At 41.4% G+C, this 27,224-nt stretch overlaps 1 protein-coding gene across 4 annotated transcripts; it reads left to right on the top strand.

Moving 5' to 3' along the window:
• Positions 1-1,088: 1,088 nt before the first annotated feature.
• On the top strand, positions 1,089-25,790 carry bcan (brevican). Of its 4 annotated transcripts, none has more exons than XM_069719894.1 (16): positions 1,089-1,365; positions 10,358-10,440; positions 11,541-11,948; positions 13,496-13,670; positions 14,128-14,255; positions 15,444-15,737; positions 16,211-17,904; positions 18,262-19,021; positions 20,124-20,900; positions 21,463-21,696; positions 22,931-23,035; positions 23,123-23,281; positions 24,683-24,765; positions 24,862-25,006; positions 25,121-25,303; positions 25,639-25,790. In XM_069719894.1, exons 1-16 carry the CDS (start codon positions 1,361-1,363, stop codon positions 25,761-25,763), a joined length of 5,358 nt encoding a protein of 1,785 aa, XP_069575995.1. In that variant the 5' UTR covers positions 1,089-1,360; the 3' UTR covers positions 25,764-25,790. The 4 variants fall into 4 exon arrangements, with proteins under 4 accessions (XP_069575995.1, XP_069575993.1, XP_069575992.1 ...); XM_069719892.1 differs by having other exon boundaries at positions 16,211-18,213; XM_069719891.1 differs by having other exon boundaries at positions 1,090-1,365; positions 11,556-11,948; positions 16,211-19,021.
• The last annotated feature ends 1,434 nt before the right edge of the window (positions 25,791-27,224 follow it).

The raw sequence follows: 27,224 nt of genomic DNA, 5'->3' as shown, positions 1-27,224 counted from the left end.
TTTTTAACTGTGCTCCTCAGTAAAATTAACAGGCCTCATAAATTATTCCATCATTTAAAGCTCCACTAATCAATATTATTAGAGATGTAATGAAAGAGGTCACTCACAGCGATAAATCCTCAAGAGGTCACAGCTGGTGTATTACAGTTTTTTTTTTTTTTTTTTTTAATGTCAGAGACTAAAGGAGTTGCTTGATTTTTTTTTTTTTTTTTTTTTGCACACTGTCATTCTCTTTCTTTTTCATAAACCTTCATGTTAAAACAAAGTCATTGAAGATATTTATACTTCAACCACCATGAAACTCTGATTTCAGTAGTATTAAATGCAGTGATTTGGTCATCTCACCACAACAGCATACCTGGTGAAAGCACAATATCATAAATCATTACTAAATGCTAATGGTGTTTTGTGTCAACTATTGGATGGATGGACGGACGGATGGATGGACGGACGGATATGGATGGATGGATGGATACTTTATTAATCTCTCAAAGGGATTTAAAAAAAAAAAAAAAAAAGTATGCTACAGCAGCATATACAGGTACAGGGCAAAGCAATACAAATGCCAAATAAAAAAATAGAGGTAGTAAAACATATTATATCTTTTTTTGTTGTTGTTTAAATGCACATTATATACAAATAAAAATAGGATAATATTAACTTAAACTAAACGAAACAACAGTGACTAAACTAAACTTGTTTATTATTATTATTATTATTATGATCCGTGACCATTTAACTTAAGGCTAGCCTATAACATATTAATGCTATTTGTCAGCGACATTTTGAGTTATTCTGCCCCCTAGAGGCCACAAAAGTCAAGTCATTGCAGCCGTAACATTGACTACTTCTTCCCCTAAAATAGCACCATGCACCATAGCTCATTATATTACATTTCTGTTTAAAGGGACCTCCTACTTAGTTCTTTTTAACGGACAAAACAAGAATCGATAAACCCCCTTTATTCCTCATTTGTTCACCTCTCAGCAGATTATGATTTTCCAGGCTGGAGGAGGAAGAGGAGGAGGAGGTGAGGGGGGGGGTGGAGGAGGAAGGGGGGCGGGGGGGTCCCCGGTATTTTAACACGGCTCTCATCCCGGTTTCTCCTCTCTTCACCTCCTCTTCATCTCGGCGGTCGGGAAGGGACACAAGTCAAAGCCTCCGCCTTGTCCCTGAGAGACGCCGGTCGGTCGCTTGAGCACTGAGAGGCTGCCGGAGGAGAATTTTTTTTTTTTTTTTTTTTTGGTGCGGTAGAGCAGACAATAAGACCCGCACCTGTCCGAGGGGGGGGGGTTTCCTTCGAGGAAGACACGGGGGGACAACTTCTGCGAGACGAGAGCGACACTTGACTCTGGTGAAAATGAAGTAAGCTCAGCCTGCACCTCTTTCCTGTGTTTCATTAGTGCCAACACGACGGTGAAATAACGCTTTTTTTTTATTATTATTTTTTAAGGTCCTCGGTTTCTTGTCAAGTTTGAGTTTTAATATGCATGTATTTCATTTCCTGACAAGCATCTGCAATGGAAAACAGCTTTTCAATCAATTAACTTTTTTTTTTTATTTATTTATTTATTTTTTTTAAAGAACATTTCGTGGTTTTGGACGATTTAACTTTAAATGCGTGATAAATGCTTGATTAGGCAGCGCGTGCGGGAAACAAAGTGCCGCGCGGACAGCATCAGTTGTCACCTGCTGCGGCATCGCTGCGTGTTTTCACAAAGAGTCTCAGTGATAACAGAGGTGGATGGTTTCATATCTTTCTGATGAGATGAAGTGATACCGGAATGTTAAAAAAAAAAAAAAAAAAAAAATACTCAGTAAATGTCACTGTACTGCATTCAAAATAAAAGTACGGAAAAAAAAACACAAAAAAAACCCCAGCAAATTGAACTTGGAAGTATCAAAAGTAAAAGTGCTGGTTGATTAAAACGGGGTTATTAGTTTTGGCAACGTGTTGATTTAACAGATGTGTATAGTATTGAGTAGATTAACTAATCAGTGGCTGTTAAACCAGCATGATGAGGTGAAAAGTACAATTCGTTATGAAATGTTGTGGATCAGAAAGTAAAAGTTGTTGAATCAAAATGTTTGACTAGCCCGGGACTATCACGACTGAAATGTCAAGTTTCTGTCCTAAAATTAAAGCACGAGTGTCTCGTAGGAAGCTTTTGATGACACAATACCAGATGTAATAAACACACATGTATTGAAGGCCTGATCACGGCATTATTGGAGTGCCGAAGCTGTTACGGTTCAATTAGGCAATTTTAATATTATAATATTATAAACATAAAATACAATAATAAATGAATATCCACCTCCAAAGCCAACAACATCCAACTGATAAATTTGTCGCTCAGATATCACTGTTTCATATTATCAACAAGCTTTCGATATGTTCAAGTGAGGACACAATAACCATAAAGGGTTATGATCGATGTGATTTAGCTCATGTGACACGATGAAGATTGCAGACAGTCAAAACATATTCACAGCGTTGAAAGCAAAAGTATTCTCCAAATGCACAACAGACAACACTATAATGGTGGGCGGTATCGTATCAACCTCAATAATATCTGAATCATTTTTAATGATCATATCGTGATGGTGGAAATATTCCGATTTGTGGACGTAATGACGTCATACACAGTGTTCCCCGAATGACGCAGTTACGTATGTAAGTTACGCAACAGCAACAACAAGCATGGCTGACGGCGGCTCCGTTTGTTAAGGAGTTAGTCCCACAAAGGGACTTCAGAGGTGCGGACGTAGTTTGGTTCCAACAGATCAGCGATGCAACAGACCACAATAGGGTGTCAGTTTATACTGAATATTTGAAGGAAAAGTGTTCAGTTTATCCTGACATATAAAACTATAACGCTTTTTTTATTATTATTTCAAAATTTGTTGCCAAATATTTGTCAGTGTTTTGAACCATTTTCAAACTGCAACAATATCCACAGCTAGTGCTGAATTTCAGGTTAAATTTCAGGGTGTGTGCTGTAAATCCATTCGGACTGTGCAGAGGAATTGTTGTTCTGCAATTGAACTGTCAAGAGACAAATAACAACTGAAGTCTCTTAAAACAAGAAGCTTGTCTTAACCTCGTCGCCATTGTTTTATTGTCGAGTACGGACCTGAAACAAAAACGGATAGCGACCTTGTTTCGAAGGCATCTGAACAGACACTTCACTGACGAATGTGCGAGTGTCGACAGGATTTAAGTCTTCAAATATACTGTACCTGCGTTCGAGAAAGCAAGAGCAGAAATAAAGAGCACTGAATATGCTTCAGAGAGGATTTCATCAGGCTCCGAATGTGGCAAGTTTTCAGGGCCGAGGTCACAGTTGTTGTTGTTTTTTTTTTTTTTAGAAATACTCGAGTCACCCCAATAATACCAGAAATAAAAGAAGTTGCCTTCATTTATTGAATTACTTTGATTAAAAAAAAAAGAAAAAAGTTTTTACTTACTCATAGATGAAGACTTCTTATCTTATTTCTCATCATAAAAGTCTAAATTGTGTTCCTCTAAATTCCAGGAAGGAAGAAGTCAATTTGCTCACCAAATTGGGACAAAGCTACATTCTTATGAAGAAAAGACACGACATTTAGTATTGAGAAGCACTGAATACCAAAACCAGATAATACTGTACGTTTAAAACAGAAGCTTGAGCTTTGAGGACACACATAGATTAACGATCTTGATGTTTCAACAGCCATCAAACGCCGAATAGAATATTTTTTTTTCACGACGGGATTATAGCAGAAATGTTCTCGTTTATTATTATACTTCAGCGTCAAGGTGGTGACGCCTGAATAAATAAAACCATTTTTTTTATCACATGTCGCTGAGTGCCAGATATTCTGTTGCCCGCATGCTTGCGAGGTGTTTGTTTTAAAATGTTTATTTAAAGACACGGTGGGCGCACTTTTCCAGTGTCGCAGTTCTAAACTCAACCAGTTTGGTTCGTGGCTCCTTCGTGGACTGGTAAACACGCAGTTGTCTCTCAGTGGGGGCTGCAGGTCACGCAGGTCATCGTGGTCGCCGCACTTTCCTGTGACTTCAGGAGCAGCGCATTTCCGGCAGCCCCTATCCGGAAAAGTGACTCAAACCGCGTAATGAGTGCAGAAGCGCCGTGCTGCGTTTTGCTGTTGTTTTCGTCTCGCCCTGTCTGAGGCGTAAGCCCTTAAAACTCACGGCAGTTCCAGCCCTAATCAGCCTGCAGGCGCGCGGGCGGACCGGACACGCGCACGTCTACGCGCCCGCCGCCGCCGTAGCTTAACGGCCAGAGCCTCGTAGCTTACGGCTTTTGTCACCGCTTTAAAAGTTTTGCCCTCTGGCACGCAGAGTCGGCTGCTAACCGCCAACAAGACATGGCTGCCGCTTCGGGCCGACCGGTGAACCATTCCAAAACCATTCCCGTGAACTCAACGTCTCTCTCGGCACTCTGTCATGCTGTACGGCCTCTTTCTTCCTTTCTGCTACCTCTATTCTCTGAGAGGTCTCCCACCCACCCACTCACCCCCTCTCCTCCCTCCGGCTGGTCCTTGCTTCCTGTCAGATTGTGTCTGTCAGGGGGGAGGGGGCGGAGGGCGGAGGGTGGAGGGGGTTCAGGGTTGCCCCTGGAGATGGGCTGGCCGAATCATTCGAGGTGGTGCGATGTGGGCCGGAGCGATGAGGATCTGCTGAGGGGGCAGAACGCAGGGTAACGGCGGTGGTCCTTGCCATGAGAAATCGGCGGGAGGTGGTCAAGGTCGGTCCAACGGCTGCTCAGCGAGTGGTTTTACACCCATTCTCAAATCTGAATGACGGAAGCAGAGGGAGGCGGTGTTTGGCGGTGTGGTTATGTGTGCGCGGGAGACTTCCAGTGTCACTGAGTTCCCTTTTACTTTACTGATTTTGAATCCTGTATTGATTTCATTCACCAAATTTGAATACTTTCCAATCCCGTGAACCACTTAAATCGGACAAGGATCACCTCCTTTGAGATTATTCAAGTGTAGTTTTTTTTTTAATTTTTTTTTTTAATCTTTAATCACCTTATTGTCGCTCAGAAAGCAAAAGCACACTTCTGACTGATAACTCCAATTAGTGGTTTCAGCCCAGCGTATTAGCCAGACAATAGCTAAGTTACTTTTGGTTAATTGCTCGCAGAATTAGCTGCAGCCGGAGTATTGATCACTGGCAGTATTTATGATTTAAACTAGAAAATGTGACTGTCAGTACCAGCTGAAAGATTTGATTTGATTTTTATAGCGTTGAGAATCCGGTGCTGTGTTCCAAATGGCGAACTTGTGTACGAACACTCTCCACTCTGGGTGCACAAGTGGGTTCACACTGTCAAGTGCAGGAACGTGCAGTGCACTACGAGTACCCCGACGGTGCACTCAAAACGGGTCCAAAAAACAAGCGCTCGACGCTCTCCGCCCTAAACGGTCGCCATCTTGGCCACGTCGAGGAAGGGGGCGGGGCCACTGACGTGAAGGATTTCCAAATGAAGGCGTCTGAGGAAGCTGCAGCTTGTTCCTGAACAACCACACAAAAGCGTTTCTTTTTCACAAACTGCTGCTGGACAGAAGCCATCGGTGTGTTTATTGGGTGTGTTAAACAGAGGGCAAGAAAACAAATCAAAAGCTGCAGGTATTTTGGCGGGTTCGCATGCTGAGGTGATTTCCTGTCAGTGCAGGACGGCAGTGTGCGATTTGAAACGACAAACTACCACGTCAAAATTCCTGACCTGCACGCAAGCAAGAGTTCTGACGCGTGAGAGCGCTATTTGTTATGGTACCAAAGGGGAAGTACGTCATTCGGAGACGCAGCGCAGGTGTTTCGCCGAGATGAAACTCTTGAGTGTCGCAGCACGTCAGGCTGAGTTTGTGAAATAACTCATCGGGGCGTCTTCGTCAACAGTTTGTAATGTCCCATTTGAGCGAGCGCTTTCTTTGCAGCGTGTTAAATAATGTCAGCGTGGGCGCTGCACTTTAGCCATCGACTGCAGCAGGAGCTTTCTCCTCGCACGCTGGGTAAAGTGACAAATGGGCCAAACTCTCTCACAAAGCTGGTGCAGTCCTTAAAGAATGTAGTTCACCCCCCCCCCCGCCCCCTCCGCCCCCTCCAGCCTCATACGACCTTTCCTGGCAAATTGAGCGGTCAAACATCCTCTCTCTTGGCCCCCGCCGCCTCCCCCCCCCCCCCCACCTCAAGGTGAAGTCATTGACTATTCAGCCACTTGCGATGCCTGTCTTTGCACTTGTGATGTTGCCTGGGATGCGTCCTTCGCCTGAGGAAAACCACCTCTCTCTCTCTCTCTCTCCATGTTGTGTCCTAATGATTCAGCATTATTCTTTTCTCATACGCCACACACTCGCGTTTGCTGTTGCTTTTCCTTCGCCCTTCCTTTCTACATCTTAAGGATGGCAGTATACCTTCCTGTCTGCAGCTCTGCTCAGTAAAAATGATGTGAATAGCCAGCTTTATCCCCATGTGGCATTTCTGTCTTCAAAGCTTTCATTTTGTAACGACAGAGCCAAATTTAGGCATTAAAAATAAAAACCCTTTGAGCGATTATATTTATTAATCCTGTTTTGATTAGAAGTCTTTCTCTGCCGAGACCCACGAAACAAACTTTAATTTCCTTCATCATTTGAAGTCTAAAACTCCTGTCAGACAAAAGGAAAAGCTCCTTGACATAACTCTGATGTCTGATTCCACTGAGGCGCCCTCGTTCATCCTCGGCTGAGACGGACTGATAGTCCGGCTTCCTCTCTGCTCTCCACGGGCCTCTTGTAAAGGAGCTTGTATTAAAGATTAAAGGGTCTGGATGGACTGTTTACACTCACTCACCCTTATCTACGTCCTCCTGTTGAAGTGCTTGTTAATGCTCACCCGCAGGTGAAGTGTTATCTGGTCTCAGTGAGGAGTCAGTGAGGCGTTGGAGGTCACCTGCTGTTTTCTGTTTGTTTGTGGCTGAATTAAGTGACCTGTAATCTTCCATTAGCGGCAAATCCTGCCTCAAAGAATACAAGCTTAATACAACTCGATTGTTATTTTTTTATTTTTTTATTTCTGTACAGTCAGAAAGGGAAATAAAGACGTCACTCTGAGGTCAGGCATAAAATATGATTGCTCTGTGTTAAAACACTTCACTCAATCATGTGCACGCAAGAAAGTAAGAAGTTTACATACGTTTTACATGACGTTTTCTGGTTACTGCAAACTCTGCACATGCAGCTATTCAGTCTCCTCGAGCACAGCCTAGATTTGCGGCCATACGTATATCAGTGATATTTCAGATTTTTTTTTTTTTTACAACATTTGGACTAATGGTCCAGACTGGACTGCACAAATGTCTTGATTTTTTTTTAAACAGTCAAATGTTCCTTTATGGAGACCGACATATTTCAACTTCTCAAGTTCAGATTTAGCTTCAGTCTTATTGTGAAATAAATTATTTTCAATGTGAGGATGAATTGTGAGGTGTAAGAATTTCCATTTATCCTGAATTCTTTGTCAGGCACTTTGCGCATACCTAAGAGTCTCCAGTCATGCTAATAATGCTTAAATACTTAAAAAATACCCAACATACTAACGTTGGCAAGTTAATATGCTCATAATCACAATACGCTTATGTTTAGCAGGTGTAATGTTTGCCATATTGCTTACTCAGCATGTTACAGCAGCATGCTAACATTTGCTAATTAGTAGAACGATGGGAAGTTAATTTAGTCATAAACAAAAAGTATTGGATCAATTGAAATTCTAATCAGAAAATGATACTAAATGATGGAAGTCCGGGCATGACAAAAATAATTATATTTTATCCTGAAATAGACATGAATGTGTGTATGGCACTCCATTTACATCGGTTATTTTCAGCAGTCTTTCTGATTAAAAAAAACGATTACATAATTGGCAAAGAAATTGGCTCCAAAGAAATCAAGCCCATCAACCTGCTGTTTTAGAAATCAGATTATAGAAAGAGTAAAATAGTTAAGTGCATTCACTGAATTATTCCGCCTAAGAACTGGGGGTCAGTTTTACTTTTTAAATTCAGCGTCTGTGAAGAAGAAAACTACAGACACGGCCCAAATGTGACAAGTTTTCATGACAAGATAAACTACAGTAGAAGGCAGAGTTTAGGGCTTTTTAAATTCAGCTTGTATGGACATTTCTTGGCGGCAGCATTTATTGATATTACTACTTGCATTAACACCACAGTCGCCTCATGCAGCTTTGTAATACAAAGACTTTCTATTCTTGGATCAAAGCCTTTCACACTCTGAGGTATTTGTTGAGCCTGTTTGTAAGAAATACAGAGAAGACTTAAGTTATCCTCCAAGCAGACAATAGTGTGTGACCGTACAGTAGGATTGCAGGGAAATCGCATTACAATACAAGACAAGAAAAACCAGGACACCAAAAGAAAAAGTGAAAAGACTGCAGGATAACAGGAGCGGTAATGATGGTAAATCGAGTTAAGTTGGCGGTTGGGCTTCAGTCCGACCCTCCAGGGAGTTTTTGGGGAATCAGAATTCAGCTCACACGCTGCAGCTCCTGAAGTCTGACTCACAGCAGCTAGAACGCTCCAAGGACACACAGACAGTCCTTCCGTCCTTCTGCAACACACACACGCACACGCACACGCACACACACACACACACACACACACAGTGTTTTCATCACTTCAGAGGACATTACAGTATATTCACTGAACATTTTAATGCCCTGGAGATCCTAACCCCTAAATGGATTACGGCATGGGGACTTAATAGAGCATTTTCCTTCTCACTATATGTTTATTGTTTTACTTTTATGTTAGTTAGTTTGTATAATTTTCAACCGGCATATCAATTCATATTTAAAGTAAAACATAAATTAGCTCCATTTTAATCGACCTTTATTTAACCCCGTTGAGCCTGATTAAAGCCATGATTACAGGTCTCTCTTTTTTTTTTTTTTTAGAATGTCCTGGCCTACATAGTCAGCAATAACAGCGACGACAACAACACAAGGCAGAAAGTGCAAAATAGAATACAATTATAAACCCACTAATAAAATGTCTTTCTCTTTCTTGATAGAAACATCCAAAGTAGAACCTTGATACAGCCTTAGAGGCATCTAAAACCATTCAAACCTTTATTTTTGTAATTTAGCCTGATTATGAATAACACATAGAAGTTGGCCTCTGTTGTGTTTGTTTTAACGTTACCTGTGGCTGATGGAGTCATTGTACCGTCTGTTTTCCAGCAGAGATACTAATGTCAACAGCTTACTGGCTTTTTGCCGAGTTGCATGAATGTTGGAGGCTACCTGTGTGCTTTTAATCAATCAGTCAATCAAACTTTACATAGTGATTCCCAAACAAATCAAATGGAATCCAAGCGATTGGAAAAATGTAGGATGTTAAAAATGGATTTAAGTTGGATGACTGGTTCAGAATATTAAGTCAGTACCGTATATTGTGTCTTTTATTCATCCTTATATTATGCATTGGATTTGACTTGTTTTTACAGAGTGAGGAACTCATATTTGGAAAATATATGCTGTTATTTTTCTTTGTTTTAGCCAGCTGTTCTTGGAAGATTGTCTTTAAAGCTGTCTACATAGTTAAAATGCCATGGATGCTTTCATAAAGATAAAAGAAATGCACTCCTAAAATAAAAAAAATAAAAAAAAACAGATAGAGAAAATAAAACCTTCATTGAGTGAAAGAGCACCCATAAAGCTGCCATCAAATGTCTGCAGTGAGGTTGTATTCTTGACGTGGGAAGTTAAACACAATACACTTGGCATCCAAGTGTCGTAGGACATAAAAACGCTGTTTCCAGTTAACTGACAGGCTGTTTTTGCCCCTTTCAAAAACTGTGGACTTCAGTTGTCATGTTTTGTAATGAAACATAAAATACAAGAACAACAAAACAAAATAAAAAAGATAGCTGATATCGTCATTTTCAAAAGAACAAACAAACCTGAAGTGTGTGGGTCGACTCATGAATTTGAAGATATCGAAGATGAACGCTCTTGAAAACCACTTCAGTGGGTATTCAGTGAGTGATACATGAGCCAAGAGATGTGAGTCATCTGGCTTCATATTATTCAGTCATTATCTTGTCAATAAATCGAATCAAAAGACCAACGCTTGTTAGTTCGGCTCTCAGTCACGAACTTCACTACTCGGTATTTGTCTTTTTGGTCCGGGTCCGTTGGTTCTTACCGACGGTGTGGGTGAAAACGGAGAGTTAGGAGGTAAACACGAGTCTTGTTTAAACTCTGCGGTGGAGATTTCCTACTCATATTCAAGTTCAGACACTGTGTCCTCCCTCCTCCCCCCTCCCCCCTCTTGTCTCTTACCTACAGCCTGGAAGTGCCTCTACCTGTGCTGCTGTGTGCCATCTGTCTCCTCGCCCTGCCGTCGCCCTCTACTCCCCACCACGAGTCAGGTGCGCCCCCCCCCCCCCGACCCTTCCCTTCCCCCCCCCCTCCCCTCCCCTCCTCCCCCGCCACTTCCACCGCCACCATCCACCACAGACATCCACGCCTTCATTAAATCATGGGTGACCTCTGACATTTCAGGGCAGCAGGGCGGTCTTTAATCATTTCCTGTCGTGTATTGTTTTTTTTGCTGACGTTGGCACTCCGGAGGCCGTTTTCAAACGACTGTCCGAGTGTCCCCGCGAGAAAAATCAAGGTCAACTGATACAGCTACGGAAATGTCTTCTCATTGAGTTGTGTCAAAAGAAGCACAACCGAGTATTTAGAGATGCTACAAACTGACCAAAGAGCAATCAACCATGTCTGTCTAACAGGTCTGTGGCCCATTGTTGATATTAAATGTGAGGCTGTGGCTCATATAACCAGCTGCATGCAGGGATGTTGTACAAAACTATAAAGCTTCATCCGGAATCTCAGCTTGAATCGCTGCTGGCTGAATTATCTCTTTAACTGTTTAATGGATTACCAGGACATTTTGTTCAATTATTCCACAAATAATGTTTCCCAAAGGACTTTAGTGATTAGCTGAAATCTTTTGGCCTACGTGAAAATGTCTCAACAATATATCAAATGGATTATTATGAAATCTAGCCAAGACATTCATGTTCCACACAGGATTAATTCGGATAACTTTTATCTAGCGCCATCATCAGGCCAAACAATGAATTTCTCCAAATTATTGCAGAAATTATGATCTTCAACCCCAACTGTTACTTGTATTTGGTGTTAATTAGCAAGCTAAGCTAAATGGTAAACAGGAAACCTGCTAAACATCATGTTGTTGAATGTTTAGATATATGCATTTCCAAAATTAACATGTGAAAAAGTTGCCAAAAATATCTTTGATAAGCTGAAGGAGTAGCGTGTCAGAACCAGGCCAGATGTTTCTCCATGCTTCCAGTCTTTATTGCTAAACTACTCTTAACTGTCTCCTCGCTTTAGCTCTGTACTGAACACACAGACATCAGGGTGGTCTTGATCTTCTCGTTTGGCTCTACAAAAACAATGAAAGAGCATATTTCACAAAATGTCACCTGTTACTTTGAAGCTTGCCTCTTCTCAGATGATTCGAAGCTGCTCCAGGTGACCATACCCGACACCCCGCCCGTGTTTGCCGTGCTGGGCGGCAACCTGACTTTACCCTGCCTGGTGTCTTTGGCCCACCCGCCGCCGACCCCCTCCACCAACGGCCGCCACGCCGTGCTGTCCGTCCCCCGGGTCAAATGGAGCGTCCTGACCCACGGTCGAGAGACGGAGATCCTGGTGGCCCGCGGCGACCGGGTGCGAGTCAGCGAGGCCTACAAGGACCGAGCCTCGCTGCTCAATTACGCCTACTCCCCCGCCGACCTCACCCTGCGTCTGGAGGGCCTGAGGCAGAACGACACCGGCTTCTACCGCTGCGAGGTGCAGCAGGGCCTGGAGGACGCTGACGACGTGGCTCAGGTCAAGGTCAAAGGTGAGATACAGACACAAAACGTGGTTAGAAAATTACAAAACGATTTAAAACCGTAAAACAGATCAAATCAAATGAAAGCAAGCAGGGAAAAAAAACTCAGAATTTGACGGGGTTTTTTAAGTAATGATAGACATGCTTTATTTAAGAAAGAGCTGGTGGCAGGGACAGAATAGCAAGAACACTTGACCATGTAGTGGATTCAGCAGCTGGACCTTCTGCTATTCTAATTCACCTATCGCATACAAACAGCCTAAAAAAAATTCCTTTAAAGTTAAACGTGCAATATCCATTTTTATTTAGCTGCTTTAGGGCAGTGAAAATAAGTTGTGAACACAACGCTAATGTTTCATCAATTGGTCAAAAGTTACTTATTTATATGTCTGTAGAAAGTATAATTCACTTGGAGTCGTGTTTGGGCCACCTGATGAATTCGAGATCGATATTCACTGTTTTAGGTCTATTTGTGATGTCTTCCAACTCCAGAGGGAAATATCTAGTTCTTTACAGACCAGATGGAGAACATAGTGTAGCCTTTAGCTGCTAGATAGATGCAGTAGGTATGATTTATTGTCCCGGGATGGGAAATTAAATTGAATTATATTGTCATATTTTCCTGCTATTTTGTTTACAACCTGTATGTAACTTCTGGGAAAGTGACACACAGATAAAAGGCACTCTTAGTGAGCGCATTGCATTGTTGGATGTTTGTTTGACAGAAGTCAATACTGTAACGCGTATTCCCTGCCCGAGGATCTGACCCATGCACACTGTGATGAATTTTGCTGAATGCAATTCAAATTCTGCAGCACATTTTTTTTTCCTACAAGAAATACGTAGCAAAATAGCCAGATGGCCTTGACAGCACGAGCATGTGTGAGTCAACTCATGAGGTGTGTGTGAACTGCAAACAGTCTTGTGGAGAACAAGAAAAAGGCTGTCGTGTCTCTCCTGTATGATGCAGTACACTGTCGACATGCATGATGAATTGTCTCATTCACTGCACCCACTAAGTAATACATTATCAGATATGTTGACCACAGTCATCCGTGAGCTAATATATCAGACCGCATGCTACTTTCACTATGTTTGGATGAAATGTAGAGCGTAGAAATGCCAGTATTACACTGACTAATGCTTGGATCACAATGTTTGGGAGTTAGTTGAGCGCAGTTTTATATATGGACAATACAAGTCCTCCAAACTGAATGACAAAAGCCTCTTAAATGAGCCATAACTGTTTGTTTTTTTTGTAAAAAAAAGTCTGAACACAAACCAGATCAGAAATAAAGACATCTGTTTTTTTCTCCCTCCGATGCTAACTTGGGAAATTATGGTAATAATGATCTCTGCTCCAATGTTGTTCAACTGTATCTCTGCAACACGATGCTGAAAATTCACCCCGTGTCTATTATGCATGATGATGCGATCACAACGATGGTACCCGGATGATTTTTAACACCGGCATATCCTTTATCTGCATAACATTCGCAGACTTAACGACATAAAACACATCTAAAATCTCACAGCTCTTCTTTTGGATTTTACAGGGGTGGTGTTCCATTATCGCGACGCATCCAGCCGGTACGCCTTTGCCTTCGAGCGGGCTGTCGAGGCCTGCGAGGAGATCGGGGCTGACATCGCCACCCCAGAGCAGCTCCTCGCTGCCTACCAGAGTGGATACGAGCAGTGCGATGCAGGCTGGCTCTCGGACCACTCAGTAAGGTTAGGACCTGAGAGAAAATGCTCCGCTATCAGACAGGACTAATTGCTCTGCGCTCTTAGGCCTCTTAGCTTGCAAACTCCATTTGTGTTATTTAAATTCGAGGTTTAAAACACTCGGGTGTTCAGTCAAGGTTCGGCAAGAGTTCCTGCCGCTCCCCACCAACAACAACACTAATTTACTGGACGGCCATGTTGTTGTTCCTGGAGCTAAGGGAGCATCCGCAGTAGAGGTCGGTCACCTTGGAGGGCTGACCACTCACCACTCAGACAGCTAATTTGATATGCTCTCTACATCTGCACATCACAACACACACATCATCAAGTGGCTGAGAGGCCCCTCACCTCATCTCAAACCAAACCTTTCTGTGCACTTCAACAGTGCTCATACAAACGTCATGTTTGGAGAAGGAGGACAGTTACTCTGTGCTTGAATGACGTGTGCTATTTCCCTGCTCAGATATCCCATTCAGATGCCAAGAGAGGGCTGCTTTGGAGACATGGATGGCATGCCGGGAGTGAGGAACTATGGACTATTGGAGCCTGATGAGCTCTATGATGTCTACTGCTACGTGGAGAATATTGAAGGTAAAACTATTTTTTACAACTGGTGTTCTAGTTTTGTACTCTTGTTCACTCCTACGAGTAATTATAAAACATTTTATCACCAACTTTAATAGCTCGAATTTTATGATTCAGCAATATCAATAGCGTGGACAAAAGTTTGTGGACACCCTATTTTGCATATATATATTTATATATATCCCAAGGTTTTGGAATGAGATGTTTAACTATGACATAGGTGTATATATATATATTTTTTTTTTTTAATTTTTAATTTTTACCCATTAACTAATCTCTATGCCACAGCACATAATTATATTGTAATAGTTTTTTGGGTTGGTTGTTTTCCTGTTTGAATATGACAATGGCCTTGTGTGCAAAAACAGGAGTGATGCTGTTTTCTGTTATTCTGTTGAGTCACCATTTATTTTTAGATGATAATTAGTGGTGTGTAATCTTTAGTGAATCAGATACAAACACAACAATTTTTAGATAAATGAAAATTTCCCGTAACCCTGTAATTCTTAACCACCGCAAGTTAAAATATAACTTGAGCTGCCTGCTAGTTGCATGCACCACGATACTAAGTGTTTCATTATTTTTGTGAAAAATGAATAATCCCTTGTGGTGGAACAGGAGTTAATCCCTGCGGCCAAATTCCAGCATCTGGTGGAAATCCTGCAACCAGAGGAGTTGAAGCTGTTGCAGCAGCACATTAATGCCCAAGGTTTTGGAATGAGATGTTTAACTATGACATAGGTGTAATGCTCATTTGTCCTCTTGGCCTTGCATAGTGGTTATTAAACACACCCAAAAAAGTCCATTATATTTCAAATTGCTTAAATAAAAAAAATAAAAAATGATGGAAACAATAATGTAGCAGAAAATAAAGGACGGAAGTAACTCTGCAAAACAGTGTGGGCATTTTGAATGTTTAAACCACATAAACAATATAAAATAAATAAAATGTTAGTTTGATCTTACCTCTCATAATGCCCATTGGACTTAATGCAAAAAAAAAAAATACAGCAGACAAGTAAAAAAAAACAAGTAAAATTGAGGAGAAAAAAGGGAACAATAACCTATAAGAAATCAAAATTGTAAAAGGCTTTTGTTTTGATTGCTCACCTGATGAGGCCCGGCATGTAAAACTGCAGCAAAGGCAACAGGCAAAAGACCCTAAAAACCTGATACCTGTTTCGCTATTTGAAGGTGAGGTGTTCCATGGCTCCACCCCCCAGCGTTTCACCTTCTGGGAGGCCAAGGCCTACTGTCTGAGTCACGGTGCGGAGCTGGCCACCACGGCTCAACTCTACGCAGCCTGGAACGACGGACTGAACCACTGCAGCCCGGGGTGGCTGGCGGACGGGAGCGTGCGGTACCCCATCGTCACCCCCAGAGAGCGCTGCGGAGGCGGCGAACCTGGGGTCCGAACCGTCTATCGGTACAGCAACCAGACAGGCTTTCCCGAGGTTCACTCTGGACATGACGTCTACTGCTTCAAAAGTAAGAGAACAAAGTGTCTGGTTTATTTTTTAGAAGGTCAAGTTAACCGGATAGAAATCAAGAGGTACCGCTTTATTACACAAAACTGTACTTTAATTTTTACTTTTTTTTTCTTAAGAAATAATTGATAGTTAAACCTCATGTAAAAATATTAAAATGACACAATCTGAGAAGGTTAGATGTAAATTCATATTTACACCGCGGCGAACTAAACTGAGATAACTTCATTGTAAGCGGTGATAAGTGGTAAACAAAGAAAAAAACTGCTTCAAGATACTGCATTTCTGATCATTTTAAAATAAACAAAAACATTTTAGTCTTCCTGATGAAGATCAGTGACACCGTTTTTTGTTTCTAGCATGTAAATAAACTTCCTCATTCTACATTTAACCAAGTATAAAAGCATTAGGAACAGGCTCAAACAAATCCTGGCATTGCAAATGACATTTTTTAATTATGCTCTTTTTCTCCAGGTGATAATGGCCCTTACACTGAATCTCCTCAGGATTATCTTGCCACTGAGCCAGAGGACATTGGCCAAGACATTGTTTTCTCAACTAATCCGGCTCAGGAGGAGGCCAGCCTGAGTGAAGTGACCCCACAGGGTGTTGAAGAGGTGCAACGTGCCCAGGCAACAGAACCTGTAGAGCAGGACAATGTGGACACTCATTCCACCACGCTAACTTATGACAAGGAGCCACTGCTCACGGTGGACCTTCTGTCTGTGACTCCTCCGTCTGAGCGTCAAGAGCACTTATCCACCGAAGATACCTGGACACCCATAGAGAAGGACAGCTACCCTGAGTACCATCAGCCAGCCCCTGAAGAAGACCCAGACACAGATCATGTAGAAAAAACAGACACAGAGCACGAAGAAGAAGACACAGACACACATCATGAAGAACACCCAGACACAGATCATGTAGAAAACCCAGACACAGATCATAAAGAAGACACAGATCATAAAGAACACATACATCATGAAGAAGACCCAGACACAGATCATAAAGAAGACCCAGACACAGATCATGTAGAAGACACAGATCATGAAGACACAGACACAGATCATAAAGAAGACACAGATCATGTAGAAGACACAGATCATGAAGAAGACACAGATCATGAAGAAGACCCAGATCATAAAGAAGACACAGATCATGTAGAAGACACAGATCATGTAGAAGACACAGATCATGTAGAAGACACAGATCATGTAGAAGACACAGATCATGAAAAAGACCCAGATCATAAAGAAGACACAGATCATGTAGAAGACACAGATCATGAAGAAGACCCAGATACAGATCATGTAGAAGACACAGATCATGAAGAAGACACAGACACAGATCATGTAGAAAAGCCAGACACAGATCATAAAGAAGACACAGATCATGAAGACACAGATCATGAAGACCCAGACACAGATCATGTAGAAAAGCCAGACACAGATCATAAAGAAGACACAGATCATGAAGAAGATACAGATCATGAAGAAGACCCAGATACAGATCATGTAGAAAAGCCAGACACAGATCATAAAGAAGACACAGATCATGAAGACCCAGACACAGATCATGTAGAAAAGCCAGACACAGATCACAAAGAAGACACACATCATAAAGAAGACACAGATCATGAAGAAGACCCAGATACAGATCATGTAGAAAAGCCAGACACAGATCATAAAGAAGACACAGATCATGAAGACCCAGACACAGATCATGTAGAAAAGCCAGACACAGATCACAAAGAAGACACACATCATAAAGAAGACACAGATCATGAAGAAGACCCAGATACAGATCATGTAGAAAAGCCAGACATGGATCATGAAGAAGACACAGATCATGAAGAAAACCCAGACACAGTTCATGTAGAAAAGCCAAACATAGATCACAAAGAAGACACAGATCATGAAGACATGGATCATGAAGACACGGATCATGTAGAAAAGCCAGACACAGATCACAAAGAAGACACAGATCATGAAGACACAGATCATGTAGAAAAGCCAGACACAGATCATGTAGAAAAGCCAGACACAGATCACAAAGAAGACACAGATCATGAAGACACAGATCATGTAGAAAAGCCAGACACAGATCATGTAGAAAAGCCAGACATAGATCATGAAGAAGACACAGATCATGAAGAGGACCCAGATACAGTTCATGTAGAAAAGCCAGACACAGATCACAAAGAAGACACAGATCATAAAGAAGACCCAGATCATGAAGAAGACCCAGATCATGAAGAAGACACAGATCATGAAGAAGACCCAGATCATAAAGAAGACCCAGATCATGAAGAAGACCCAGATCATAAAGAAGACGCAGATCATGAAGAAGGCCCAGATCATAAAGAAGACGCAGATCATGAAGACCCAGACACAGATCATGTAGAAAAGCCAGACACAGATCACAAAGAAGACACAGATCATAAAGAAGACACAGATCATGAAGAAGACACAGATCATGTAGAAGACACAGATCATGAAGACCCAGACACAGATCATGTAGAAAAGCCAGACACAGATCATAAAGAAGACATAGATCATGAAGAAAAGCCAGATATAGTTCATGAAGAAGACACAGATCATGAAGACACAGCTCATGAAGAAGACACAGCTCATGAAGAAGACACAGATCATGAAGAAGACACAGCTCATGAAGAAGACACAGATCATGAAGACTCTCATGTGCTTCCAACAACCTCTCCAAAGGTTGATGGTGTAGTAACTGTTGATGAAGACCCATCTCTACCCACAACCGATGCAACTACTTCAGGAAGCAGAGAGCCCACAGAGCATCATACTGCTGAGACTGAAAGCCTAGATACCCTCGTTGTTAATGCAACATCTGGAGCAGATGTGGATGAGCAGCCCACCAGCTCTCCAGAGGTGCATCTGGAGAGCGCTCTCCCGGTGCTACAAGAGGACCACACTCCAGATGTCCACCTGGATCACACCTCCGTAACTGAGCCGGCCTACCTGAGCACCTCTCATGATGCTTCAGGGCAGACGGAAGAAACCGGCACTGGTTCTCCTGAGGAGACATCAGCGGTGACAACTTCACCCCACGCTGAGGAAACACATGTTCACTCCACCTCCCTGTTGCCACCCTTTGATAAAAGCCCAGCTGGGGACGACCATCCAACGGCGGAGGGGTCTGGACAGGATAGTGACAATCCCACTCCAGATGAAGTAACTCAAAACTCTGTGACGGAGAGTTTGATTGGTGGGGAGACGTCTGCCACCTCTGAAGAGGTCCACACGTCTGACTCAAGTAAGTAAGCTGTAAATATCAAAGTTAGCACATTACAATGATGCAATATTTGACTCACAACAAGTACCGAGACTAAAACTGGCAATTTGAGAGTTTCCTTCATTGCTAGTGACTCTTGAGGGTTTAAAAAAAAAAATAGAATTAAGAAATATTCTTACATTCTTGCCTGCACTGGTGCACACATTCGTGTCATATGGGAGTTGCTGCAATAACTGATTCCCGGCTTATAAACCATCAAAAGTCATAATTATATTATATGTTATAACTTCAAAATATCTTTAAAAAAAACACCTTAACCGAAAACTTAATCATTCGGGTTAGATTTATGGATCTGCTGTAGTAAGAATTTATCCTTATAATCCTTCAATGCTTGGAAGTAAAACGTTTTTTTTTTTTTTTTAACCTATACTGTAGTTTCACATGTTGAAAAGGCATGTTCACCCCTGCTGGATGTTAACATGTTGACTTTTAACATGTTAGATTTGCATAAAGTCAACACGTTAGCTACTTTTCTTAATGTAATTTAAATGTATAATGTTCACTTTGCTGCACTGAGCATGTTAAAGTTTCGCATTTATCTTCCTAAAGCATTCACAATGTCAACATACTAACATGTAGCACCCGTTAGTATGGTACACCAACATGTAAATTCTATTTGACTATTTTGAAAAGCACTTTAAAGTAAAAGACATATCAAACAAACTAAAGCTCCAGAGTCTAGAATAAATTCAAAATCTGACCAGTTGGGGGTGCTAAAGGAAAACTCAGGAGGTGGAGGGATCATTAGTGTTGGCCACAAATGTCATGGAAATCCATCCGATTGAAAGAAATAGCCTGACTGACCAACAATAACGTGCATAGAGCTACTTTTCTAACATGGCTAAAAACATCCCTGCAGAATATATATAACAAGTAAATGACATAATTTAAATCTCTACAAATTATACTCATTTGCACAACTTGTAATAAGGCCAGTAAACACATTATGAATTACTGCTGCCTAAACCCTATTTAATTGTCACTTAGCCATATTTCCTGCTTCATTTTTATTTTTTAACTGCTCTGTAAGTGACAGATTTGAGATTATGCCTTTTCTTGACAGGTCACGATCCTACTGAAGTGCACTCGGGTGTAACAACAGAGTCCCCCATCCCCATCTTCCACGGAGACGAGGAACTCAAGAGCACTTTAGAGGAGGAAGATGATTCAACAGAGCAGAGTGGACACATCCACCTGTCAGAAATCCCAACAGCAGAGGTCATTACAGTCACAGACGACTCAGGCTCCAGCATCGATGCTCCCATCCTAAAAATTGTTGCAGTTACTTTGTTAGCATCCCCAGTTTCTGTAACCCAGCCTCCTTCATCTGTGGAGGTTGAAGCCAGCTCCCCAGAGATTATAACTTTCCTACCCGACAGTAATGTTTCATCCGGGGCTGAACCTCCGGAGGACATTCAGGACAAACTGGAGCAAGAAGGACTGGGAGAGAGCCCGGTAGTCTTCCTCAGCACAGCCCAAAATATCACAGACAGTAATCCAGAGGGAAGGGAACGAGACCCCAGAGAGGGATCAGGCGAGTCATCGGGAGAAAGCCCGCAGAAGAACTCAGAAGACCTTCTGACAAACCCAACTCTCTCAGCGGACCGCACTTCTGAGGCGGCTGAAGGTGAGGCCGGCACTGACGCTCCTCCCCTCTCAGAGATAAAAATCACACTGATCCCTCATCTGACCATCACGCCTGGCTGGGAGCCGGAGCTGTCTTCCTCCACACCGCAGGAGTCTCGCTCCGATCGGGAATACAGCGGCGAGCCTCCCGTCGCTGAGAAGTCTGAAGACGACTCCAAGGAGCAAGAGGTCACGGCGGAGAGCAGCATGAATGGTAACTTATTTTTGCATATCAAACACTTATCTCCTCTACCTGCTCACTTGGTGAGTTGAACTGACGGCCAGAGATACGAAAATAAACCACATATTTATCAACTGAATGAAAAGTAAATCCCAGTTTACACCAACTCCACAATGGGTTCAGACGATTTGACCTTTTTGAGGTTTTTCTCTGATCATTTTCCCGGTAGAAACAGATTTTATGTCAGCTGTATGCATTTCATGATGATAAAAATACTCCTTATAAGTAACTAAAATCATATAAAAACTCTACTAAATAGAGCTGCAATGTTATTTCAGGTAATCAGATGGTTAAATGACAGAAAATGAATCTGCACTTGTACTATTTCTATTCTAATTGTTAGCTGCTGCCCTAAAACGAACAAAAAAAACCCCAACCCAAACAGATTATTTTAGTTGTTCTTTTATTAGTTGACATCCTTTTTATGTTTACTGACTTTAAGCCTCGGCAACGTGAAATTGTCATGCCGTCGCCTAGAGAGCTTTTAAGTGAAGTTTTCTGCGTTTAAAAATAACTTATTGAACTGTCTCAACAGAACGTGGATCAGAGGGAGGTGAGGGGGAGACCGGCACAGACGAGCCCTCCGTTAAAATGTGCACATGGAAAACCGAAGAGGAGGAGACGTCCAGTCCTGCACACACCGCCGACGCGACCGTCACCGCTCCCACCGTGCACCCCGAGTATTTAAAAAAAGAAGAGGAGCAGACTGCCATGGCTGCCTCCCTGCCGGGTGCCAAAGTATCTGCCGTACGACAAGGAGGCGGTTCAGGTACTTGTGCTCCATAAAAGAAGTGCAGCACAGTAGATGATAACAGCTGGTGTTAGTTTGCTTCTCTGTTGTTTAGGGAAGGGGAAGTTCTGTTTAAAAAAAAAAAATGCAAACTCAGGAGATCCACAGTACTTTGCAATTTAACACCTCATGCTGACTAAGCGCAACAGACCGATTGGCTTCCCATTTTTAAATTAAGTTGGAGAATAGCTCACAGCAGGCTCGTGTTTTATATAAGAGGGTTTTATTATCCACCGTCAAATTATTGAAAAACTGCTCCAAATTGAGTTGATTTTGTAACATCACACATTTACAATTATGAATTTGATGCTTTTGTCTGAAGTGATGTGCAAATGAGTCACAATCCTTTTGTACAGATTTGTCTTTAAAATTATATAGAAGCCTTCACAGGATCATTAAAAAAAAAAAAAAAAAATTCGACAGAGCTCCATCCTGAACAGTTTATATACATTATTTTAGTATTTTATTCAGCTGTCACTTACAATATTTACTCACTTAAACATGTAAAATCAATATATCCACGTCATACTGGAAAATGCAGAGAAAATACTTGAAGTTGATTGTGTTATTATCAGAAAAATGATAGATCTAAAAAGAAAAATTGCACAAGCATGAATAATGGTCCTTCCTCCATTTACAGAATCACTACAGGTTATTTGAATTTCCAGCTTCACTGTACTGTGGCATCAGGAGAAAAATATTATCAAATTATTGACATGTTATTCCTTATTTCAAAACAAAACTTTATTGTACTTTAAAAAAAAAAAAAAAAAATCAAATGACAGTTTGAAACAGTGAAGCTAAAGTAAACAGGAATGTAGTGCTGGTTATCATATCTGATGTCACAGCTCCATCTGCTGGTGGCTGTTTTTAAGGCCTTTTTATCTGGAAATGAGATGCTGGTAAATCAGGAAGGAAACGGTTTTAGGTGGCTCTTCATTTGTTTTATGCAGGGTTTATGAACTTAAAAAATAAAAATCAAATCCAATTCAATTATTGTTGGTAATAAAGTAAGATTCAATCTCGAAAATAATGTTCATTCATATGGAAAATGACTAGCAGCTAATTGTTTGCATACATAAATCAAAAGAAGGAAGCATCGAGTTTCTTGTAGAATTAGTTTAAAAGATAATTTATAGAGCTGTGATTCTCAACACTGTTATCTTTGACCAGAGCTTTGTTACCAAGTACCATCTTCTTCACATGTCTGCAGACTCCTGCCTGGAGAACCCCTGTTTGAATGGAGGCACTTGTGTTGACGGTCAATCATACAGGTGCATCTGCCTGCCCGGTTATGGAGGAGACTTGTGCCACGCAGGTGTAGTGCCAGATATTTGATGAACGCAAAAATCTCCCAAATAGTAGCACGACCTTTCTGCTAATTCATTTCCCTGTCCCGTCTCAGACCTGGAGGTGTGTGAGCCCGGTTGGGAGAAGTTCCAGAGCTTCTGTTATCGCCACTTTAGCAAACGGCAGAGCTGGGAGGCGGCCGAGCAGCACTGCCGGATGTGTGGCGGACATCTCCTGTCTGTCATGACTCCCGAGGAACAGGACCACATCAACGGTAAAACTTGGCCGAAGAGAAGCTGGCGCTTATTAAGAGATTTAGTGCTCTGGAGGCCAAAATGATGTGATTGCTTATAGTTGACGAAACACTTGGCAAGTAAAGTGTCACAGCAGTTCAAATGGAAGAAAGTTCCTATTTACACTGTTTAATATGTGTTGCCAAAAAACACAATCCTGTTTTAGAATTATAGACACTTTTTTATTACCGATTGCCATTTTATAAAACAGCGTATTGACTAAATATGTCTGAGGTTTGCACCGTTTCCCACATTCAGTATTCTTCTGAACATCATCTTGTAGAACACCAAAACATTTGCTTGACACATTTAATCTATCAGGGCAAGCAGTTAGTCAGCTTTCTTGTTGTGATTGTAATGAGTTGTTGTTCAGTCGCTTTTTTTTTTCCTAACTCCAACCATGTGTTTTCATTTTCCTGTAAATCACATGGCTGTATGCACTAGTAGGTTTCATTTTCATTCCTCTACAAGAAAACGTGAAACCGTCACGCCTCGACAGGCCAAAGCGTGGTTATTTCACATTTTGCTGTAGTGGGCCGGCGTGTCTATTTCACGGTTTGCCGTGATACCGGGTTGAACAGCGAGACATTTAACCACACACACACACACACACATATATATATATATATTAATGGAACAGATGGGTTTTGTAGGGATGCATACTTCTTCTTAAAACAGATATCAAACCAAAGATCTTCCACCTTAACATTCCTCCAATTCATACTCCTCAAAAATCAAAGGTGATGGGTTTGTTTTAATGAGCCACTCAGATTTCTGTAGACAAGACACAACAAAGACCTTTTATGTGCTCCAGCTCATTGAATGTGTTTTTTTTCCTTGAAAAAATGTCACGGTTTTGAAGTAGCTGTTGGTATTTTGTCTAGTAACAGGGCGAGGAGATAGTTATCTGACATTTTTCTGGTGGATGCCTTGGAGGCAGTTTCCATGGATCATATTAACTGATACTCATACTGTTATGTTTGGAAGGAGTTGTCTTTTAAAAAACACACGGTCCACTTTTTCAGAATTTCAAAAGCAGGGTGGTGTATTGTGAGTCTTTATCAACTGATTCCAGTGGAAAAGTAAATATTTTTGCCGTCCATTGTAGTGCTGATAGGTGTTCCTAATATTTTGTCAACCCAATTAATTTAAATGAGAGGGACAATATTATTAGGAATTCTCTTCAGTAGAAACCAGTGCATTTCAACAGCACCACAAATTACAGTCTCCAAAATGACCATTACATTCAACATATCTTTCTGTCAGATTGAATAGCAGCTGAACATTATAATCTCTATTTCTGGGCTGTTGTATTATACTTCTTCACCTGTCAGTGTTTTTAACGGTATGGGCGATTGGTGTATATTTTATATTTAATGTAGACAAATACAGAGAATACCAGTGGATTGGACTAAATGACAGAACCATCGAAGGAGACTTCCGCTGGTCAGATGGAAACCCTCTGGTGAGTTATGTGATTTTGTATTTCTTCCAGAAAAGCTCTATTGGATTTGACCTGTTCTTTCATGTGACTCTGAACCCGCTGATATTTCTCTGTTAGCTTTATGAAAACTGGTACAAAGGCCAGCCTGACAGCTACTTCCTGTCCGGCGAGGATTGTGCCGTGATGGTGTGGCACGATGGCGGCCGCTGGAGCGACGTGCCGTGCAACTACCACCTGTCGTACACCTGCAAGAAGGACGTCTGTGAGTTCCCCTCGGTTGAACTGCACCTTTTCTAAACGCCTTCTTGTGTGAGGTCTTATTTTTTTAAATCACAACTCCTGGGAAGAATCTAAGAAGCAAAGCTGTTTCCCACAGCCTCCTGTGACGAACCCCCCCTGGTTCCCCATGCTAAGGTGTTTGGGAAGAAGCGGCTGCGTTACGAGACCCACACCAAGGTGCGCTACTACTGCGAAGAGGGTTTTTTGCAGAAACTGAATCCTGTAATCAAATGCCTGCCGGGCGGTCAATGGGAGGAGCCTCAGATCACCTGCGTGTCAAGTAAGTTCATTATGCCTGACCTTGATTCGCCACTTGTAGTACATTTTATTAAATAGTTGTAATGGATTAAATGCTTTCTCAAAAAGCCTCATAATAGAATCACAAAATATCCTGAGCATGTAATGAAATATAAGTCGATACAAGATTTGTCACATTTTATCACACTGGTGTTTCAACAGTCTCTTCTGCCAGCCAAAAATACCAACCTGAACATTATAGGGATCAGATGTTGTGGCTGAACAGCTTTAATTGGTACAGGTGTACCTAATAAAAAGGGCCAGTCAGGCTCCTTGATGGTAAAAATCCTTTACTTTTGTATTTTCCCCCACCTCTAGCCCATTCGGTAGAAGAGATCTCCGTTACCTCACATCCTGACCAGCTTGAGGAGGTCATGGAGGTCAAGGGTGCAGCCACAGAGAAAGCTGCTCCGCTGTTTTGGGACATTAAGTGGAATTTTTAAAGCCATCCTGCCTTTTTTTTTTTTTTTTTTACAAAACAGCATTCCTCCTCCTGTTTTCCCGCCCTTCTTGTGTCTCAAAAGTCTGTCCAGCCCAGTTTCTCCATCATGTTAAACTGTATTAAACAAATATTAAAGTCATCCCAATGCCACAGTTCGTACAGTCATGGAAGTTGAGACAGGAGACACAGGAGAAAGTGATGCATGTCTAAAAAAAAAAAAAAAAAGGTTCTTGGAGCTTTTGGAGAATCAGTTCATTTGGCCATTTGAAAAATAAAAACTCTAAAAGCTTGAATGCTGCTTGACATACATTCGATATCCCTGGAAAAAATGACTCCCAACATTTCGTAGTAAAGACTCATATTCTATCAAAAGATACGATACGATTTTTAAACAGACAGAACTGGGTTCAACAACCATCTCTTTTTTTTGGAGGAAAAAGATTTATGTTCGTTGACTGGAAATTATTGTTTTTTGACTTTCATTACAGAAGGACAACTTTTATGCAGAAGGATCTCTTTTATATAAAAATAATTTACCTGCAATCTAAATTAGAGAAGTAATTATCTGATTGTTTAAATTCTCTCAAAAAGCAGTCAATCTGTCGCTGAGTATAGTTGTGCTTTAGGTAAACATATTAGACATCTAACCTGTTCAATGACAATGTTAAATCCATGAATTTGACAGCTCGTGCCGCACACTGCATTTTAACATATTTGTAACAAACTACTGATACTTTACTGAAATCTGGATAAGTTTTACATGTAGCAAAGTGTGAATTCTCAGCATCATCTGGTCTGACATGCACTAAAACCTGTTGTTCGTATAACCTTAGTCATGTTTTTACTGTTGTACGCAGTGTTATCGAAAACTGCCCGAGTACCTGTCTGGCTTAATTTTCCACAGTCTGCACTCTTAAAATAGATTTGTTTTTTCGATATACGTCAAGCTTTAGAAAACATGCATCTATCTTAATATTTCAGGAAGAAAAGCACCACTGCTGTGTTGTAATATAGCACAGTTCAACTCAGAAAGACCAAACATCTCTAGTTGAAGCACAACCAAAATTATTTTCCTTGGTGCAGTTAACTCGACAAACGTGCTGCTGACGTTTAAACAGAAAATCATGTTTAGCATTTTTAAAACGTGGTATCATGCCAACATGTGTAACACACCAGTCAGTCATGTGGTCACATTTAGGGAAAAAAAAAATACTTGGGTTGGGTTAGCCACCAAAACTACTTGGTTAGGGATCGGAAAAGATCATGGTATGGATTAAAAGAAATAATCTTACAAAAGTCACATGAATTATTATTAATGTACGTTACCCAAGAATGAAATTGACATTGCTTTCTGATGGACTCAACCCCTAATCTCCGAGGTGAAAGTCCTGGGTTTATTCTATTTAACCACCACTCTCTCTCCTTGGACTCTTTCGACAAACCCATTGAGAAAAAAATTGGG

This window comes from Brachyistius frenatus, unplaced genomic scaffold, assembly GCF_029030835.1.
Source record: "Brachyistius frenatus isolate BFR_SWC_R1_liver_20210118 unplaced genomic scaffold, ASM2903083v1 Contig_227, whole genome shotgun sequence".
In the NCBI taxonomy this organism is placed as follows: Eukaryota; Metazoa; Chordata; class Actinopteri; family Embiotocidae; genus Brachyistius; species Brachyistius frenatus.
The sequence above is the reverse complement of the archived record's forward strand: the minus strand, read 5'-3'. Positions and strand labels throughout refer to the sequence as shown.

Coding starts and splice junctions, on each gene's coding strand:
- bcan (XM_069719890.1), top strand. Junction 10,441..11,540: donor TACTCCCCACCACGAGTCAG/GTGCGCCCCCCC, acceptor GTTACTTTGAAG/CTTGCCTCTTCTCAGATGAT. Junction 13,671..14,127: donor CTCTCGGACCACTCAGTAAG/GTTAGGACCTGA, acceptor TTCCCTGCTCAG/ATATCCCATTCAGATGCCAA.